At 47.6% G+C, this 20,375-nt stretch overlaps 1 protein-coding gene across 1 annotated transcript in view; it reads left to right on the top strand.

The window, feature by feature from the left end:
• LOC146859792 (catalase-like) overlaps positions 1–19,947 on the top strand; it is a 161,914-nt gene extending 141,967 nt beyond the window's left edge. Inside the window, exons 11-13 of the mRNA XM_085643514.1 lie at positions 8,445–8,552; positions 18,442–18,531; positions 19,142–19,947. Coding sequence (XP_085499640.1) covers positions 8,445–8,552; positions 18,442–18,531; positions 19,142–19,165 — 222 coding nt within the window. The 3' untranslated portion in view covers positions 19,166–19,947. The remainder of the gene's footprint in view (positions 1–8,444; positions 8,553–18,441; positions 18,532–19,141) is intronic.
• The last annotated feature ends 428 nt before the right edge of the window (positions 19,948–20,375 follow it).

Here is a 20,375-nt window from a genome sequence, read left to right as displayed (position 1 = left end):
CTCGCCGAGACGGGCTACCAGTCGCCCCAGGCTGGACAGCCCCGCCGTTTGACGCGGAGAGTGCATTCCGGAGGCGCCAGGAGGGCAACGACAAAGTCAGCAAAGTGCGGAGGGCGGTGCCAGGGAGGTCCACGCGGGGGATATGGTGGTTCTACAAGAGCGGCGACCCGGAGGAAAGTTCAAGACTCGGTATGAACAGGGCTACTGGAGAGTAGTCGACTCGCAAGGAACCATGGTGACAGCACGCCGGGGAGGCGAGCTGGTCACCCGGAACATCTCATGGTTCAAGGTGGTGAGGAGGCCTGCGGTCGACCATGAAGCTACAGTTGTGGGTGAAGAGCCTGACCCAGGGGTCCTCCCAGTGGGTGTGCCTAGCCCCGTCTCGCAGGACAACCCAAGGGCCGGTCCAGCCAATGCTGAACGCCCGGACAGCGGACCAGAGCAAGAGGCCGCGCCAACGACCCAAGCCCCGACTCCTCGGGGAACTGCGAGGTATGGGCTAAGAGAAAACCCCAGGCCCAGCAGCCGACTGCGGGACTTTGCATGTCAAGTAAGTGGCGCCGCGAATTGAAGTTTGGACTGCTGTCAAGGACTAACTTGGAGAGGGATGTTACAGTTAGCGCTCTAGGCCTCGGCTAGAGCGCAAGGCAGAATGCGTAGTTTGCGCTCACGTCGGCGGACGTGAGTGCGTGTATAAAAATAAAGGGGCGGGCGAACTAAGGCGGTTCGCGCCCGACTACAAAGCTGGGTCTGTGTCGTTCTTGCGCACTGCTCGCGGTAGGCCCCATGCACGTGGCGCGCCCCCAAAAAGCATGCCCATGCCCCTGCTGCACAGCAGAACCTCGGAACATAACACCAGGGAGAGCAGTGGGACTCGGGAGGAGATCAAGGGAAAGGCGGGCACGTGGAGCGCGGCGGGATGGGGCTATGCTGCTCCCAGTGAACGAGACGCCAGAGCCTGGGAGCCCCTCCGCCACTTAGAGAAGCAGCCAACGGCCCCAACCAGATCCTGGCAGCCCCGTGCCAAGGGAGGAGAGACGCAGCCGAGGTTTGGCACAGGAAACAGGAGGAAGCTGCCGCACGTTGCACTTTTTGTTTGTTTTTTTGCATCTTTTATATAGCGCAAACTCGACCCTATGGAGCGCTTTACATGAGCACCGTGTTTATATTACATATTCATGCACGGGGAGATTAAGTGATTTGCCCAGAATCACAGGATGTGGACGCGACCTCGAGGCTCGAACCCGGTTTCCTGCACCAAAGTCGGCAGTTTAAGCCTATGGACCACATCCTCTCCCCTTTGCCTATGGTTACAGTGGTTGCTCCCAGGGCTCGCAAGTACAGTACGGTGGCAGAACCACCATTATTTTTCAAAACAAGGACAACGAGTACCGCTCGGAGCAGATCAGAGAATTATCGAAAACGAGTGGCCCGCAATGAGGCGCGCGGCCGCTATTTAAATATATGAATATGACACAAGATTTTTAAAATTATGACAGCGCCCGACTTGCGGGCGTTTGTGCAGGGGGGCGTGGAGTTTGCAGCGTATTAAGTATGTCTGTGTATGTCTAGATGGACCACCTGGAATAAAGTGTGATCCTGCTATCTCTAACGGTTCGCGCATGCCCAAGCCTAGGTGAAATACGTGTGGTAGTACACTATCTATAGGGTCCATTTATTTAACAAGTGAATGCATGCACAGCTATATGGACCTGGTGGCACAAGTGCGACATTCATGATATCTACAAGTGCTCGTATTTTAAAAATATACATTATCAGATGTATAGGTACTAGGTCGTACAAGCACGTTCTTATACTATTCAGAGACCACGTGCATTTCAAGATATATATATACATGTACATCCATAGTGACCTGGCGGCTCGAGTGTTGTATTACCCTCTCAGACTCTATTTAACACGTGTACACTAGCACATCTATAGGGGACAGGTGGTACAGGCGCAGTATAGTAGTATATACTGGTGCGTATGTTTCACAAGAACATACTGGCACATTTCTAGGCATCAGTAGCATAAGTATGCAGAGGTACCCGCATGGCACATGCAGACATCGGCACATATTCACAGTACAGCTGGACTACCGTGATGTCACTTTATCCAAAGTCCCCTAGGATCGGCAGATGAATGTTCATACTTCCAGGTGAGCACAGTCAAAACTACTTAAAAAGATGCGTGTTCTCTAGGGACTGTACCTCCCTCCAAGCACTTTAGCCAGACTTCACCAAAGAAGACATCCAAGTGGATCCCCGGAAGTCCCACACCATCAAAGCGGCCGCAGCTCCGGTATCAGTAGCTGAGGTCCGCAGCTTCTTGGGCATGGCCACTTACTGTTAGCCTGATGGACTCGTGCACCTGTAGCAGAGGTATTGTCTCTTTCCCATCTCAACGGGTTGACGCACCTTGCCGTCCTGCTGAAGTGTTATCCACAGAATAGATGTGTCATTAACAGCTCATCGAAGAGGCAAGCGCCTCAACACAGGGCCTTGGTTTTGAAGAGAAGTGGCCGGTACCACCGCTTGGATGAGGACCTGGGCACCAAATGAAAAATAAAATATGCGGGAGGCATGATAACATCGTGCCAGCTGTGAGACACATTGGGGTGTGGGGAATAAATTACTGAGTGTCGCATTTTTCAAATCTCCTCCTCCGCCAGACGCTCCATTTAGTGCAATGAATGGGAACCGGGGCTCCCAGATAAGCACCCCCACCCCCCTGTCTCGAATCTGAGATCGTATCGGCGCTGCAGCATAATTGGAATATGTTAACGCCATCAGGGCAGCTGATCAGGGCCTGCTCTCCAGCCAGGAATCTGAGGGGGGTTAAGGTCTGCTAGATACTCTCGCGGGTAGAGGAGGGGTGGGTATTACCCAGCAGATACTCGTCAAAGTCTATATTTCCCACAGTGCTTGATTTAAAGTTATTTTTAAAGGTGCATTACAGGCATCTTCCAAATGGCTAAGGCAAAAAAAACAGCACTGTCCAGCAAGAGGAAGAGACAGGGCGCACTGAATATCGGCACATTTTCCGCTGATCAGAACAAGGCGCGCGGCCGCTAATGTAAGAGTGCGACGTGCTGCCTTTGTGAAAGTGAAAGCGGCCGAGCAAGAGGAAGAGACAGAAAGCCTCTCAGAAGGGGGACTCGAGCGTGAGGAAGGGACAAAACGTGAAGAGATGCAGCGCGCATGCGCTGCAACGCTAGGCGAGTGGGCAGGGCCTAAGGGAGACAGGGCGGTCACCATCCCCACTTCCAAAGAAACCCGACAGAAAACCAACGACTATAGATCTCGCAAGCGAGCTGCGCATGCGCTGTAACACAGGCGAGACCTAAAAAGACAGAGCGCAGCAAGGATCTGTGAAGTTATAGGGACTTTCTGTCTTTGCAATCAATGCATGAAACAAAAATGACCACTCTGTAAGAACCTCTGGATCTGTTGAACGTTTTTTGTGAATAGGTGTCTAGTTCTTCTCTAAAATAATCTGGCTCAAGATAAAATGCTGATTATGGAGAAATTAGTTTTCACTTGAACGCCTCTTCCTGTATATGTTGTGCTAGCCATATTTTATTTCTCACTTTGTAGGACATTCGTGTCAATATGGTTGACATCCACTTGCAAAAGTCTAGGGCCAGGTACATGTAGGTGCACTGCAATTTATAGTTTTTCCTCTACATTAAAAAAAGCACATTAGGGCACATGGAGCCATATGTACAAACACATTTTCCCATAGATACAGAATGGATAAAACCCTTTGATACATCTGGCCCAATGTGTGTGTGGGAAAGCAGGGCTCATTGATGCTCTTGTATGCTGATTGATATGACCTCTCTGTCAGTGGCTGGTGTAATACTATGAATTATGAGATCTTGTTCAAGTTCTAATTTTTTAGAATGCTGGTCACAGACCATAGATACCTATGGTGGCAAATCTCAATTTGCCCACACCACGCACCTTTGAAAGTAAAGGTTGCATAAACATTTGAAAACCCATTTTAGAAGTCTGTACACATTCAGGGACTCGTAAAATGGCTGTCTCTCTTGGAAACCACTTTTACCAGGAACATCGATTCAGAGTGTTTGCAGCTGCACAAAGGTTTCATACATCTGGCCCTCTGTTACTCTTAATATCCCTCTAAATTTGCTGTTTTCTATTATGTGGAGCTTTGATTGCTCCTGCGGTGTTGTACTTGAACAGTGTGTATGAGGGAAGCTGGCACTGCTACTGTCAGTCCTGACTGTGGGCTTTGCATGCGAGGGTAGGTTGGGCTGTGTCTCAAGGAAGATTTACGTACTGCTGTCCATACTATATGGTTCTCTGTGCAAATGGGAAGCTTGCAGGAATACTGTTATTTGCCATACTGAGAGAGCGTGTGTGCGTCTTTGTATTTATTTGTGTTTGTGTATACATGTGAAAAGCTTTTAGTGCTCCAAATATTCTGTGCCCTTGCCCATGCTGTAATTGTCCTGTGTGAGGGAAGTATCACAGTAACTGATTGTGAGAGGAAACTTGCACTGCAGATGAATTCTTATAGGGTTTTGTATAAAACATTAGTACCTACAAGTGTTTCTCAGCACTGAATAAATGAATGAATGAAATCAATTTGTAAGGAATGCAACTACCTAGCAGCACCCTGGCGGTATAGAAACGGGTTACAGCTTGAGCTGGAACAGTTAAGTTTTGATATTTTTCCTGAACGAATTGTGGTTGTTCATGGTTTGCAGATTGAACAGGCATAGAATGCTACCTTTTGTAGGCGAAGTAAGAAAGGGACCTGCTTACTGTTCTGTTTCTTATAATTTTGGGATCATGGAAAATATGCATGCTAGGCCCGCACGCTGTGTCTGTTTTTTGTGTGCACGTGCAAACTGGTGCGCCATTTTGTGTGCAGGCGATACCATATCGCTGCCCTGTATACTCTATCCATTGTGTGTGTTTATGATGCTTGGTCTGCTCGTTGCTGCACTTTAAGTAAAGTTTGCTCTTCTTATTCCTGTTCTGTACCTGTCCTGTGTGGGTATTGACTCGTGTAGTACCAGGTCCTTACTAAGCCTCAGAGGAACTGTCGAGTCTCATAATCTCCCAATAGACGAGAATCCATGAGCAGAGACCACTGAATAACCTGACCGATTCACTACCTTTCTTATGCCTTGTGATTGAACTTAGAACCTTGTTAGACCTGGCATCCTTGGCGTGGTTTCCCCTGACTTTTTGCCTCTGCCTCCTGTATTTTTGACACTGTGTTGGAATTCGTTTTTGCTGGTTTAGATGCTTTGGGCACTTTGCCACTGCTGATCAGTGCCAAAGTGCAAATGCTCCCTGGTTAAATTATTGTGATTGGTTATCCATGATTGGCATATTTGTTTTCCTAGTAGTTCCCTAGTAAAGTGCACTGAGTGTGCCAGGGCTGGTGATTCAAATGCTACTAGTGGGCCTGCAGCATTGATTGTGCCACCCACATGAGTAACCCTAAAATGGTGTCTCCGGCCTACCACTGCAGTGCCTGTGCGCAGTTTGTTTACTGCCATGTTGTCCTGGCCAGTGTACACACTTGCCAGGCCTGACCCTTCCCTTTTCTTACACATTGGACACCCCTATGGTAGGCCCAAGGTACCCCCCTGGGCAGGGTGCAGTGTATGTGAAAGGTAGGACATGTTCTAGTGTGGGTAACATGTCCTGATAGTGAAATACTGCCAATTTCGTTTTTCACTATGGAAAGGCTATCTTGCCCATAGGATAGAATAGGGAATGCTGTGTAAGAGGTTTACCTGCATATCATCCCATAGCAGCAAGATAGAAATTTGGAATCTGGTATCCCTGAACTCAGAATTTAATAACACATCTTTTAGTGAAGATGGTTTTTAAATTCTGTGTTTGGAAATAACACTTTTAGAAAGTGGCTAGTTTCCTGTCCAACCTTTCTGTGTGCCTCTGCCTGTTTGTGGATGGACTTTCTGGTTTCTGAGTGACAGGGGCTGGGGTGGCTCTAGGACGCTGGGTGAGTCAGCACTAGGCTGAATAGACCTATCTGCATTTGGAGTGCTGGGAGGAGCACCTGGGCCTGAATAGGGCTGTGCCTGCCTTCCACAATGCTGGCTCCATCTCCTGCGGTGCGTCTGATGGCCCTGGCCCACACTCACAAAGGAAAAAAATGTGCACTGACAGAGTGCACCCAGAACTGGTTTGGACTGGGTCCAGGACCCCTCCCACATGAAGAACAAAGACTTTTTGGGGTTTAAATATCTGAGCAGAAACCCCTAAACTTTAGATTAGGAAAAACTTTGTGATCAAGAAGGAATCCCTGCCAAAGAAGAACAGCCAGGAAGACTGAGGAAAAGTGCTGCCATTGCTGTGTGTCTGGGAGCCGACCTGCAGTTGCTGTTATTGCTGAGGAGAGGACAAAGCGACTTTCTGCTGTGTGCTGTGTCCCCCTTGCTTGAAGAGGAGCTGTGCTATGTGCTTTGTCCCCTCTGAAGTGTACCTGTCTCAAGGGCCTGAGGTGAGCTGACCTCCTGTCAAACTCAGGGATACAAAAGTTTTGCCAAGGACTTCTACAACTCGCCCTACATCATGCTCCGCTGTCCCTGCTGTCTCTGGGGCTAATTATGTGTCCCCAGGATGTCGTTGGTGCCGCTTTGAAGCCCGGTTTGATGGCACGCTTGTCTGCTCTCCACGTACCGAGAGCGCCGCGTGCATCACCGCCGCCTGCCCGTTATCAAGACGAAGCACTAAGGGCCGATATCTCTTCACCACCGCCCCCGATTGCCATAATTGCTGTGTGAGTACTGTGGATTCACTGCCGCACTTCGAGCTGTGTGCCCAAGGCCGGGTCCGCCGAGGATGGGAGCCGCGAGAACACTTTGTCGACATTCACCACTGCTGGCCCGGAGTCCGTAAGCGTCATTGCTGAGCCATGCTGGGATTGGCCCCAGCATTGAGGATTGCCCAGCAACACAGAGGCTGGTCCCTACGGAGCTGCGCTGTGTCCCAAAGAAGAGTGAGGCGTCTCCTAGCGACCAGGGCTTCCCCACACTCCTCGTCGAGAGCGGAGCTGTGCTCGAGGCCGGGGAGCGTCACCACAGAGGAAGCTGCCTCCCAGAAGCCCGCAACATGGACCGCCCAGCCCCGTCCTGCCATCAGGTAAAACCGCTCTGATTCATAACCAGAGCCTGCACCCGAGGTTGCTATTTTGAGCGCGCTACGGGCAGGGCGTGTCTTGGGGCGCTAACTGCGGGGATTGACTGGCACGCACTCGCGAATCGTGGAGGGGTGATTTACGGGAGGAGTGAAACTGGGCATAGAAGGGTAGCATATTCTGTGCTACGTGTACAGTGGGGGCATTTGTTGATAGGGGCACCATTTGGAAAGTGACTTTCCCTACGCTAGAAGCCAGAGTCATACAGTCATACAGACTCAACAAATACCTTTATTGTTACAAGTACGTTTTGGCTAAAAACATTCCAAAGAACATTGCTAAAGTGAACCTTTTACCAAAGAACATTTTTAAAGAGACTATTTTTGTATGTTGGATTTCTGTCGTTATTGGTCTTGCTTAATCAGATAAAGATATTGATATTTTTTATAAATCTGTGTGGTGTCCATTTACGGTGTTTCACTGGGTTACTGTGGGTGTTGCAAATACTTTACACATTGCCTTGGGGATAAGCCTGTCTGCTCGTGCCAAGCTACCAACAGGGGTAAGCAGGGGTTATCAACAGTGTGTATCCCCCTTACTAGAAGCAAGGGTACCTATTTGGACAAAGGTACTTACCTCTGCCAACTAGAGACCCACAGATCTAACAAACCTCTGCCAACAAATGGGGCTTTACTGCCTGCTTTGTCAGTGGCGACCGCTAGCAGGGAAAAGTAGTAGGGCAGCCCTGGGGCAAACCAAAAAAAAAAATACAGCTTACCTGCCACCTTACTACACTCTTCAGCTCCCCGTTGCCAATGCACCCAGGCTCCCAGAGTCTCGTGCGCCAATCCAGACCATGTTCTCATGCTGGTATTACCCAGATTGATAGAAGCGCCAGGATTGGGTAGAGCGGGCTGGTTTCACGCGCTAGCAGGGACTGGGAGCCTGTGCTCCTGTGCCCTGCTGATATCTCCTAGAAACAGCCTGGAGATAACCAAGTGCGCATGACGATTTGGCCATCCTAAGACGGCCGGCTAAACCGACATGCACACTGGCTCACCACTCCTCCTGCTTCTGATGGACCCACCCTGAAGACTCGGCTGCAGATCCTACAAGTAAAATAAAATGATGATAAAGCAGTTTTATTGCTTTAATATCATTTTATCTTACCAGTTTTGATCTTCTGGGTCCAGCAGTGGCGTGACGCTCCTCCGCCATAAGGTAGGCGCCGCCCCTCTGTTTTGCTACAGTAGTGGGATTTCATCCTCATTCCTTTTTGCTTTCCTTTTACTCTGTAGGTGCGGATTTTCTTTTTGAATGTTCTGAAGGAAGACGAACGTAAGCGTCTGTGCGCCAACATCGCTGGACACCTAAAGGATACTCAGCCATTCATCCAGAAGCGAGCTGTGAGTAACAGACCTTTTAGTTATGCTCAGTCTTCTAGCTAAAACAGACCATGCAAACATCCTGTGGTGCTATGCTTGGGATTAGGAGATGTCAGAGTGAGAGATTTAAAAATTGCAGTGGGGAGAAGGGGTGCAATCTAATACTACCTTTGGGAGCAGCATGATCCCTAGGTGGAGGAGAGGGTAGGGCAGCGTCAAGGGGCTAGAAGGACATTGGCTCTGCAGGGGGCTTGAGTGCACAAAGAGCAGGTACAGAGTGCACACAAAATGGCTGCTGGGAAGAAGGAGCGGCTGCAGTGTCTGCGAAGGGCTGTGCACTGAGCCAGTGAGGTCAGCACACAGGGAGGGGGGGGGATACAGCGAGGGTCTGCAGTGGCGGGCCAGGGCTGTGCGCTGAGTCTGTCAGGAGTGAGGTGAAGTAGAGCAGAGTAGCACACGGAGGCAGGGATACACAGAGGGTCTGCAGTGGCGGGCCAGAGCTGTGTGTTGAGTCTGTGTGTAGTTAGGTGAGGTAGAGTAGAGTAGCACACAGAGGCAGGGATACACAGAGGGACTATTATGGCAGGTCAGAGCCGCATGCTGAGTTGGAGTGAAGTGAGGTAGGGTAGAGCAGCACACAGGGAGGAGGGGATACCCAGAGATTCTGCAATGCCGTCCCAGGGCAGTGAGCGAAGTTTGTGAGGAGTGAGATGAGGTAGGTTTGAGCAGCATGCAGGGAGGCTGGGATACACTGAGGAGCTAGAGTTGCAGGATAGGGCTGGGCGCTGAGTCGGTGACGAGCGAACTGTGGTAAGGTAGGGCAGCACAGAGGTAGGCAGGGATACACAGAGCGTCTACAATGAGTTGGAATAGTACCCTGAGCGATTAAAAGTGGATTAACTGTTAGCGAGCATTTGTCCTATTGTGGTTTGGGGGTCTGATTGCCAGTAGCATGCCTGGCAACCGGGGACTGGTGCAGCTTTCAGAGTCTACCACTGCCAGTGTCTGTGAATTCCAAAAAGTAGAACATTTCAACCCATTCGAGGAGTGAGGTGAGGTAGAGTAGAGCAGCACACGGAGGCAAGGATACACAGAGGGTCTGCAGTGGTGGGCCAGAGCGATGTATTGAGTCTGTGGATAGTGAGGTGAGGTAGGGTAGGGGCAGCACACAGGGAGGCAGGGACACACACACGGTCTGCAGTGGTAGGCCAGGGCTGTGCGCTGAGTCTGTGACGAGTAAGGTGAGGTAGGATAGAGCAGCACACAGGGAGGTGGGTATACACAGAGGGTCTGCAGTGGTGGGTCAGGGCTATGCGCTGAGTCTGTGGGGAGTGAGATGGGGTAGGGTAGTGCAGCAGACAGGGAGGGGGGGATGCACAGAGGATCTGTAGTTGGTGTGGTGCACATAGAGGCAAAGTGAGAGATACACCTGTGGGGGGCACAAAGGTGAAAGAAGGGCAAAGGAGCTACAGTAGGTGAAGCAGGATGGCACGCAGTGAGGCTGCAGGTGCTATGGAGCGTATGGATTTGGCTGCCGAGTATGAGGCAGACAGACAGAGGGGATGCAAGAACAGAGGGATCTAGAGACAGCCAGGTATGCAAGAACAGAGGGATCTAGAGAGCCAGGTATGCAAGAACAGAGGGATCCAGAGAGAGCCAGGTATGCAAGAACAGAGGGATCTAGAGCCAGCCAGGTATGCAAGAACCGAGGGATCCAGAGAGAGCCAGGTATGCAAGAACAGAGGGATCTAGAGCCAGCCAGGTATGCAAGAACCGAGGGATCCAGAGAGAGCCAGCCAGGTATGCAAGAACAGAGGGATCCAGAGAGAGCCATCCAGGTATGCAAGAACAGAGGGATCCAGAGCCAGCCAGGTATGCAACAGAGGGATCCAGAGCCAGCCAGGTATGCAAGAACAGAGGGATCCAGAGAGCCAGGTATGCAAGAACAGAGGGATCCAGAGAGCCAGGTATGTAAGAACAGAGGGATCCAGAGAGCCAGGTATGCAAGAACAGAGGGATCCAGAGAGAGCCAGGTATGCAAGAACAGAGGGATCTAGAGCCAGCCAGGTATGCAAGAACAGAGGGATCCAGAGAGCCAGGTATGCAAGAACAGAGGATCCAGAGAGCCAAGTATGCATTAACAGAGGGATCCAGAGAGCCAGGTATGCAAGAACAGAGGGATCCAGAGAGCCAAGTATGCAAGAACAGAGGGATCCAGAAAGCCAGGTATGCAAGAATAGAGGATCCAGAGAGCCAAGTATGCAAGAACAGAGGGATCCAGAGAGCCAGGTATGCAAGAACAGAGGATCCAGAGAGAGCCAGGTATGCAAGAACAGAGGTATCCAGAGAGCCAGGTATGCAAGAACAGAGGGATCCAGAGAGAGCCAGGTATGCAAGAACAGCGGGATCTAGAGACAGGTATGCAAGAACAGCGGGATCCAGAGAGAGCCAGGTATGCAAGAACAGCGGGATCCAGAGGGAGCGAGGTATGCAAGAACAGAGGGATCCAGAGAGAGCCAGGTATGCAAGAACAGCGGGATCTAGAGACAGGTATGCAAGAACTGAGGGATCCAGAGACAGTCAGGTATGCAAGAACAGAGGGATCCAGAGAGAGCCAGGTATGCAAGAACAGAGGGATCCAGAGAGCCAGGTATGCAAGAACAGAGGGATCCAGAGAGAGCCAGGTATGCAAGAACAGAGGGATCTAGAGACCGCATGTTATGTTAATGTTATTTATAAAGCTCAACGATTGCCTGAGGTGTCCTAGCGCTAACCTCGAGCAGAACCTACCTCAACAGTGTCAAAGCCTAGAAGATGGGATTCATAAGGAGTTAAAAAGCCAGGTTTTTAACGCTTTCCTGAAAGCCAGGATATTGTTCATATTTATTTTTATGTGTTAAAAAGGCATTCTATGTGAGAGATGTGCTGTGAACAGAGCTTCTCCCTTCCAGTAGAAGAGTCTGAATTTTGGAACCATAATATTGGTGGTTGTGGAGCGCCTTGAGGTTCTCGGTCTGAGCCCTCGCCACTTGGCTCTGCAATTTCCCTTCTCTCGAGTGCACGACGAATAAACTATGAAAGATATAACTTTGAACGGGGGACTATGAACCAGTTTGAGTATGTTGCTTCATCACATTGTGCTTTTAAGCATTATTTATGGGCGTACATATTGCACGGTCATAAGCGTTGCCTTTAGTGTAAGATATCGTGTGCATGGATGTTCTGCAGGTTATGTCTTGTGGTTCTAGCCGGGTGTGTGTCAGAGTCAGAGTCAAAGCTTTATTCGATTCTATATTATAAAATCATAAAAGAACAATGGTAAAAATCTATTTAAAAACAAGAAGATACACTTCTCCATATTCAAGTACAATTAACAAGTTAAAAAAAAAAAAAATTGCACAATCACTATAATAACAGGGATACATAGTATAATCCATATATATATACACAAGAGAAATACAGAGACATCAGTTAATCACAATTGCTTCACATAGTATTCCGGAACCTTATACCAGCTTTTAAAAAGGAAGAGATGGCCGCGATGATAAATTCATTTTCTAACATTTGTAATCTTAAAAAAGCTGTTCTACATTGTTTTAGTTTCCATCTTCTAAGATTAGGCAATAAAAAAATATTCCTCGGTACGACATAATATTTACAGAATAAAGTGCAGTGCATTGTGGTCAGTCTAGAAATATAATCGCATGGGCATATAGGATGGTGTTTAGACCAGTCATTGATATCAGGAAATGTGACCATCCTAATGAAAGACTCACTACGAAATCGGGCCAGGAGCATGCGTGAGAAACAGCTCTGTACCACTGTTAAATAGGGTTGTAAACCTATACAAATGGACATCAAGTGATTTTCCATGACCGATTTCTTTTCTCTCTCGATCAGCCAACGTTTGTTCTCTAGGTAATTCATACACTGTGTCTTAAGGGATTTTCTGAAAACAATTTCCAGACTGCTAGGTTTATGAAAATATTCAGGGTGGCCTATATTATATGTCACAACAAACAAATGATGGACGGAATGCTGACAATGCAGACATTCTCCCCCAGTCAAGAGATCTGGGTTAAATCCATCGTTCTTTTGCCCACTACGCCACCCCAATTTAGACATGGCCATATGCAAATCAGTCTTGACCCTGTGCCTCATGGGAACAGTCCAGCCCGAACTGCCAAGCCATGTCTTCCCTGGACCGAAATCTAGCATCCTAGGTTTCTGGCTATCAGCCGTCATCAGCCAGGATAGCTTGACTCCAGTGGCGTAGTGAGCACGGGTCCCACGTCTGGGAATACCCATCCCACTTAGGGCGAAAAGCGTTACAACAAACAAATGATGGACGGAATGCTGACAATGCAGACATTCTCCCCCAGTCAAGAGATCTGGGTTAAATCCATCGTTCTTTTGCCCACTACGCCACCCCAATTTAGACATGGCCATATGCAAATCAGTCTTGACCCTGTGCCTCATGGGAACAGTCCAGCCCGAACTTGTAACGCTTTTCGCCCTAAGTGGGATGGGTATTCCCAGACGTGGGACCCGTGCTCACTACGCCACTGGAGTCAAGCTATCCTGGCTGATGACGGCTGATAGCCAGAAACCGGTCCTAGGATGCTTGATTCCGGTCCAGGGAAGACATGGCTTGGCAGTTCGGGCTGGACTGTTCCCATGAGGCACAGGGTCAAGACTGATTTGCATATGGCCATGTCTGAACTGGGGTGGTGTAGTGGGCAAAAGAACGATGGATTTAACCCAGATTTCTTGACTGGGGGAGAATGTATGCATTGTCAGCATTCCGTCCATCATTTGTTTGTTGTAACGCTATATTATATGTCATGCACTTGATATAACTGATCCAAGGCAGATTTGCCACCCCGTCCAACTTTAGACAGTCGATAGTTACATCCCTATTAAAGCCCGTCTCTGCCGATACCCATACCTTATGCCATAGGAGGAGAGGGGTAATCTTTATAATGCAGAGATATGTGCTAGGCCAAGTTCCCTGTGACAACAATAAGTGGCGGTCGAACTAGGGACCGCCAATAGATAGCGCAGAAAAGAATTTTCACAGCGTTGTATTTGGTCCGAACATTCAATGCCCCAAATGCCTGCCCCATATGTACCTATTGAGGTTCATTTAGATTTATAGATGGCCAACAGCTCTGGGACAGGTCTTCCACCTATTTTATTAGCAAAGTTTTTAACAGCTCCTATGGCTCTAGACAGGGTCAACTTTCTGCTATTCATAGCCGCTTTCCAAGTGCCCTTCCTCTCAAAGGATATGCCTAGATATGAAAAATTATCCGTGCTTGCAATTTTTTTGTATCAATATAGATGTCACATGTCTTTCTCCCTCTTATCCCACAGCTCATGGTAAATGTCTTAGCGATATTTACATTTAAATCCCGCTCCAACATGTAGGTAACAAAATTTGAGACTGACCTTTGCAAGCCCAACTGTGTCCGGGACATTATAACAGCATCGTCTGTGTATAATAAAATAGGAACAGGGGTACCCTTGATGGTTGGATAATCGTAATGGAACTTGCCCCAGATTGTTTATGTAGAGGGAGAAAAGCAAAGGGGCAAGAATGCACCCCTGCCTTACCCCTCTTTTTATTAGGAACCTAGTTGAACATTCTCCCTGTTTCCCATACCGTACCCTCGCACCTGCCCCCCTGTACAATTCCTTTATAAACAGCAGCAAGGGTGGGTCCAGCTCTAGGTCTTTAAGAGTGTCCCACAACAAAACGTGTTTGACACAATCAAAAGCAGAGCTTAGGTCCACAAAGGTGAGGAAAAGTTTGCCCTTCTTGGCTTTTGTATATTTGTCGATTATCAGAGACAGATTAAGTCCCTGTTCGATGGTACCTAGACCTGGTCGTAAACCATATTGAAAGACTGATAACACACCTGTCTCTTGGACCCAAGTCTCAAGCTTATTTAAGATGACCCTTCCCGCTATTTTCATGAAAGCATCCAATAGTGATATCGGGCGATAACACTTAGGCTCATTTCTGTTCCCTTTCTTGAAAATAGGTATCACAGTGGCATCTGCCCAGGAGGGGATTAACCCATAACAAATAGAACTAATTAATACATTGGTTAAGAGAGGGGCCCATAAACCCATGTTAGATTTATAGACCACCACCGGGATGCCGTCCGGCACTGGCGCTTTCCTTGGGGCACTATCATTTATTGCCTTGGTGACTTCCTCAAGACTAATATTAATCTTTAGGGGAAACGGTCCATGATCCATATTGTTATCTAATCTCAGAGCGTCTATTTCTGTCAAATTACTATCTATGGTCTCATCCCTATAGAGCCCTGAGAAGAAGTCTACCCACGTATCACCACTAATGGCGATATCTATAATAACTGTCTCTCTATCATTCTAAAAAAAAGGGGCATTGACCGCTCTCCAGAAGCCGGTATTATCTTTATTTGTACAAGCCTCATGTAAGGCATCCCATGCTTCCTTCTTTAATGTTATCCTGCGGTTTTTCTGCGCCAACTGGTACAATGATCTTGCCTGCCTTATTTTCTCCCTGCACCTCGGTATATTATGCAAAGCCTTTTTTAAACGGGTATGTGCCTTTGTGCATTTTTTTGTCAAACCAGCCCTGAGAGGGTGGCTGACCATGTCGTTTTTGTCTTGTTAGTAGCTTCCTGGCCTCAGCTGAGATCTTAAGGAAGGCATTAGCTATATCTTTATCCTCCCTATCCTGTGAGAGGTATATCGCTATGTCCTCTGAGCTACTATTAATCAAGCCTCGGAGGAATGCCCCAGGATCCACTTTTGCCCAGTTTAGCGTGTACCCGTTGGTGCTAGCAAGATAAATGTCGCTATTATATTGCGGATTCCTATCACTTTATTTCTCCTGTCCCCTTGTAACCAGGTCTAGGCAAATAGGTTAATGGTCACTCATTAAGATATCAGAAGTCTTACAATAAAGTACATTACGAGAGTATCTATTGGATATTAGAATAAAGTCAATGATAGAGTTACATCCCTTTCCATTATAAGTTGATTGAAACGGAATGGGTGGCAAACATAATGCATTTGCATAACCAAGATCAAATTGGAAAGCTATGTCGTTTCCCAAGGAAGTGTGTGAAAAATGGGAAGATGTATCTTCGTTTTCATTACCCAACCCACAGATACCTTTTTCGCTAAATTGGCACAGCGAGCAGTTAAAATCACCCATCCAGATAGTAAACATATCTTCCCTCAATTTTCCTTCAAGATTTTTTAAGGATGTACCTAAGTTAGAAAGAACATTCATTGGCTGGGCTTTAGTAATGTTATTATATAGATTTATCAAAACTACATCCCTTTGCCCACATAAATTCATAGTCAGAATCTGATAGTAATCGCTAACCTCTCTAAGTTTCACATGAGAGTTTCCTGACGAATTGGAGACATAAGTGCATAGTCCTCCTTAATTACGGCCCTGTTTGCTAATGCAAGCTGCGATGTTAAATGTTTTAAAGCCAATTCTGTGCATCTCCTCTATTACCCATGTTTCTTGGAGACAAACTATGGCATAGTCATTAATGTAAGTTAGCCACTGGGGATCTTTTACTTTAGCCGCTAAACCGGCGACATTCCAGGTTCGTATTTTGCAAAGTTTGCTAGGTTTTCGGCTAATTACTTCTCCTTCTTTTATACATTGGGTCTCTATTACAGTATTTTCAATTTGACTATCTTTACTTGGGCAGTTTACAGGAGGTGTACTTCTAGGCCCTGTAGCTCTTTTCTTTCTTTGCCCACCCACGCCACCCGTCTTGACATTTTAAAATGCTTAAATAACACATCCGTAATGCCAATGTGCCTTCCCAACCAATGGAGAGACCTATTGCGGAGTTCTATCCACGTTTCTAGTTCAGGTGACCTTAGTACTGGTGCATTAGCCAAGATTACCACATATGGTGTAGCTTCCGGTGGCAAATCAAGACGAGTATGTAATTGATGCTCCTGGGTTAGCCTCAAATCCTTGCTGTTATGCCCAGGTCTATTTTTATATCTCTTCTCCTCCCCCGCCCAGTTGTTTGTTTCGTGTTGTGGGTTTTAGGGGAGTGGCCCAGCCCGGCCCCTATTGGAGCCTGATGGGCACAGACGGGCCCGCCCTCTGCCCGGGCTTCGCACGGTGCGCGCACGCGCGCGTCCCGCCATGCGGGAGCCGCGCTGGAATTTATGCGCGTCCGGGCGCGGAGGAAATGGCTGGAGCGTCTTCTGGTGCGAATGTCAGCACTGGGCAGGGGTGTCTGGGATCTGTAGTCCCCCTCCACATGGCAACAGCAGTTCCCGCGATGCGGGAGCCACGCTGGAATTTATGCGCGTCCGGGCGCGGAGGAAATGGCGGGAGCGCCTCCTGGCGCGAACGTCAGCACTGGGCAGGGGTGTCTGGGATCTGTAGTCCCCCTCCACATGGCAGCAGCAGTCAACAGCGGTTCCCGCGATGCGGGATCCGTGCTGGAATTTATGCGCATCCGGGTACGGAGGAAATGGTGGGAGCGCCTCCTGGCGCGAACGTCAGCACTGGGCAGGGGTGTCTGGGATCTGTAGTCCCCCTCCACACGGCAGCAGCAGTCAACAGCGGTTCCCGGGTGTGTGAATTTCTGTGGTTTTCCAGTTTCATTCTTAACCAAAACTACACTTTAGTTGTGACTTTGTCTGTAAATTGGTGAGGTTTTCCAAAACATATGAATAGTTATGTCCAAAGCTAACCATAACTTCAATTTAACGTTTAGTTTTGTGAATGTGTTCATTTATTTTGATGATGTACCATATCAAACAGCCAAATTCCACTGTGCGCAGCCTACGTTCAGGCTTTGCACCCAACCCACCATGGACGTTAATCAGAGGTTAATATGCTATTACTCTCGCAAAACTGCTTATTTGGGGGCATATTAACAATGGCCAGCGATAATTATCGCTGCCCGTGCTTAGCGATAATTATATTATCACAGGCTATTATCGCAGGCTATCTCTGGTATTTATCGCCCTGGTAGCGCGTTATTAACAACGCGTTACACCAGGGCAATAAAAATTCCAGAGATAGCGAGGTTATCGCCCTTTTGCAGGGAACATCGCTGGTTTTCCAGTGATGTTCCCTGCAAAAGGGCGATAACCTTGCTGATACGACCCACGGGGTTGTATCAGCATAATCCGCCCCCTATTTTAGGGATGGCTAAGTCAGGATTTTAGCAGACGTTAGGTTTTGCCGAAAACGGCCGTTTTCACCAAAATCTAATGTGTGCTAAAATCATGTGGGCTGCCTTATAAATATCGCGATGTGAACATCAGCGATATTTGCAAGGTAGTCCATCTTGGGTACGCCCAGTAACGCCCACTTTGCATCTCATTGGAGATGCAAAGGGAGGCGTTGGGAAAAAGCGTGCTAACATGCGATTATGCATGTTAGCACCCTCTTGTAAATAGGGCGCTGGTTTTATACCGGCTTTTTTTGGCTTTGTAAGCCAAAAAAAGCGGAGATAAAGCCCTTGTAAATATGCCCCTTGGTTTGTACTCCTGTGTCCTGTGTAAACTAGGCCGAGCACCCTATCATTGTACATGTCCAGGTCTTTTCCTTGTAAAGTGATTGCGGCTTCCAATCCGTGAAAGAGTAAAGCTTCGCTCTCTCATAAGCAGCTCCTGATCCTGGTGACCAGGCTTTGCTATCGAGCATTGCTGTAAATGTGCGACTGGATGCAAATAGCGAGCTTCCTTTGGGTTCCTTTGTTTTCATTGGCTGGTATGAATAATATCCGTCGATTGCTGCACATCTTGAGGTCTGGCCCTTCGGCAGTGCCACGGGTGTTGCACTGAATGGAAGTGAAGATATTTGCTCTGTGATTTCATTGTGACATTTTAATGTCTCTCGTTTGTTCTTTGTCAGGTGAAACTGTTCACGGAGATTCACCCAGACTACGGCAATGGTGTCCAGACCCTGCTGGAGAAATACAGTGCCGAGGCCGGCAGGAAAAAGGTGAACAAAGGAAGATCTTGTTCCCATAAAATGCATTTCTGCTCAGTCATGTTACATGTAGTCATCGGTTCTTCAGTCCCATGACTGAATGCTCTCATCTGAGCCCTTCTTATGTGGTGTGCACAGAGTCATGAGACGCCTCGCGTGTTACATCCGCAAGCGTTGCACCCCATGACCGGGTTTCTTCTATTCGTATAGAGTGGGGTCTAAGGGATATGAATCTACACCCCACTAAGCTGAAAATCTGGCCATTCATGAAATCAGCTCTTGAAAGGGTTGGGGTGGGGGAGGCGTCTCATCCCCTGGGACGCAAAGTGACCAATCTTCACCACATGGCCAGCTATATCCATGCCACTTGGAACGCCAAAGAGAATATTATAGACGAGTCACATCATGATCCTATTAATATTTCTTGGGGAAGTGGGGCAGGATAGCTGCTCCTCCCCCCCCCCCCCCATTCAATTCGCCAAAGCTTTGTTTTTGGTTGACATTACATTTTGTGAATACAACGTTCTTAGCAGCTTTGCTGTGCATTTGATTCTATCGATAAGTAATCCTGTTTGCTGCATTTGGAAGACCAATGAACTCGTTGTGTTCCTCCCCCTTTTAGGCTGCCTGCCACATCAAGAAGTAAACAGTTTGTCAAGTAGACCCGCCGGTTCCAGAAATGTATGCAGCGCGTCAAAAACCCTGCAAAATCTCGCGAAGATACTCACCACTGCACATTTCAGACGAATTATAGAGAATACATTTTACTGTCTAAATGTCTGGAGCTGTTTTTGTGGATTACCAAAAGGATGCACAAGCTGGCAGAGACATGTCTGCACATTTCAGTAACACCTGAAGTGACCTTGTAGTTTTGGCGCAGTGTATAGAGATGGGCATAGGTTGGCAGGTGATTTCTACTGCAGATTTCAGTTACAGTTATGTAGATGCTTCTTATTGCCATAATTTTGGGAGACAAAGCAAATATATCATTTGAATTCAGTCTCGGCACATATATACTGTGCGTCCAGCCGTTGTGGAGAGGGCTGGGAATCGATCAGCTATTTTTAAAATTAAGGATTTAGCCTTTTTTCTGATTGAGCATTTTTACTATCGCTCCATGCCTGTCGCTGCCGCAGTTTCTTACTATCTTCCTGTGCTGTACCCACAGGCATTTAAGCAGACAATTATAAAAATGTACTTGATTGGTGAAACCTTTTACTTACAAAACAGTTTTTGCTCTAATGTTCCCAATAGCGTAATGGTTTCCTAGCTTTTACATTAGTGCCACAAATAGTTTTAACCTTCAAGTCCCATTTATAGACCAGTACCTTCTCCGCGTCCAACATCTATCTAGAAACAATGATTCAGAGAGAAACTAAGTGAAGCATTTAAAATTTTATTAATTAGCAATAAAATGATCAATTCTAAGTTGTTGGTTCCCATTTTGTTTTCTGATTGCTGTTGTGTTTTATTTTATTGATTCTATTTGTAAAATACAAATATCGCGTGGCTCTCCGCGGGTGCAGATCTGCCTCCACACGTTAGCCCTATAGGTGTAAATTGTTGATTCTCTGTGTGCGCCACTGCTTGCAAGTACGTAATCGTGCATCTATTCGGCCTCCCTGCTTATGTGGCGGCATAGAATGGAGTAACCGTTCGCTTAGCTGCCAAATTTTAATTCAGATTATGTGTGACAGTTTTATGTTTTCTGTGTGTCTATGAGTGACATTTTACTGCCAAATGTGTGACACTTTGAGTGATACTTTCTCACGAGCAAATCAATGACTAGTATTTAGGCACCTCCCTGAGTTTTCTCCAATTGTATCCAGATATATCACACAACAATGAACATGCAC

Source organism: Triturus cristatus, chromosome 3_1 (assembly GCF_964204655.1).
Source record: "Triturus cristatus chromosome 3_1, aTriCri1.1, whole genome shotgun sequence".
NCBI classification, from domain to species: domain Eukaryota; kingdom Metazoa; phylum Chordata; class Amphibia; order Caudata; family Salamandridae; genus Triturus; species Triturus cristatus.
This window is presented reverse-complemented; position numbering and strand designations above follow the sequence as displayed.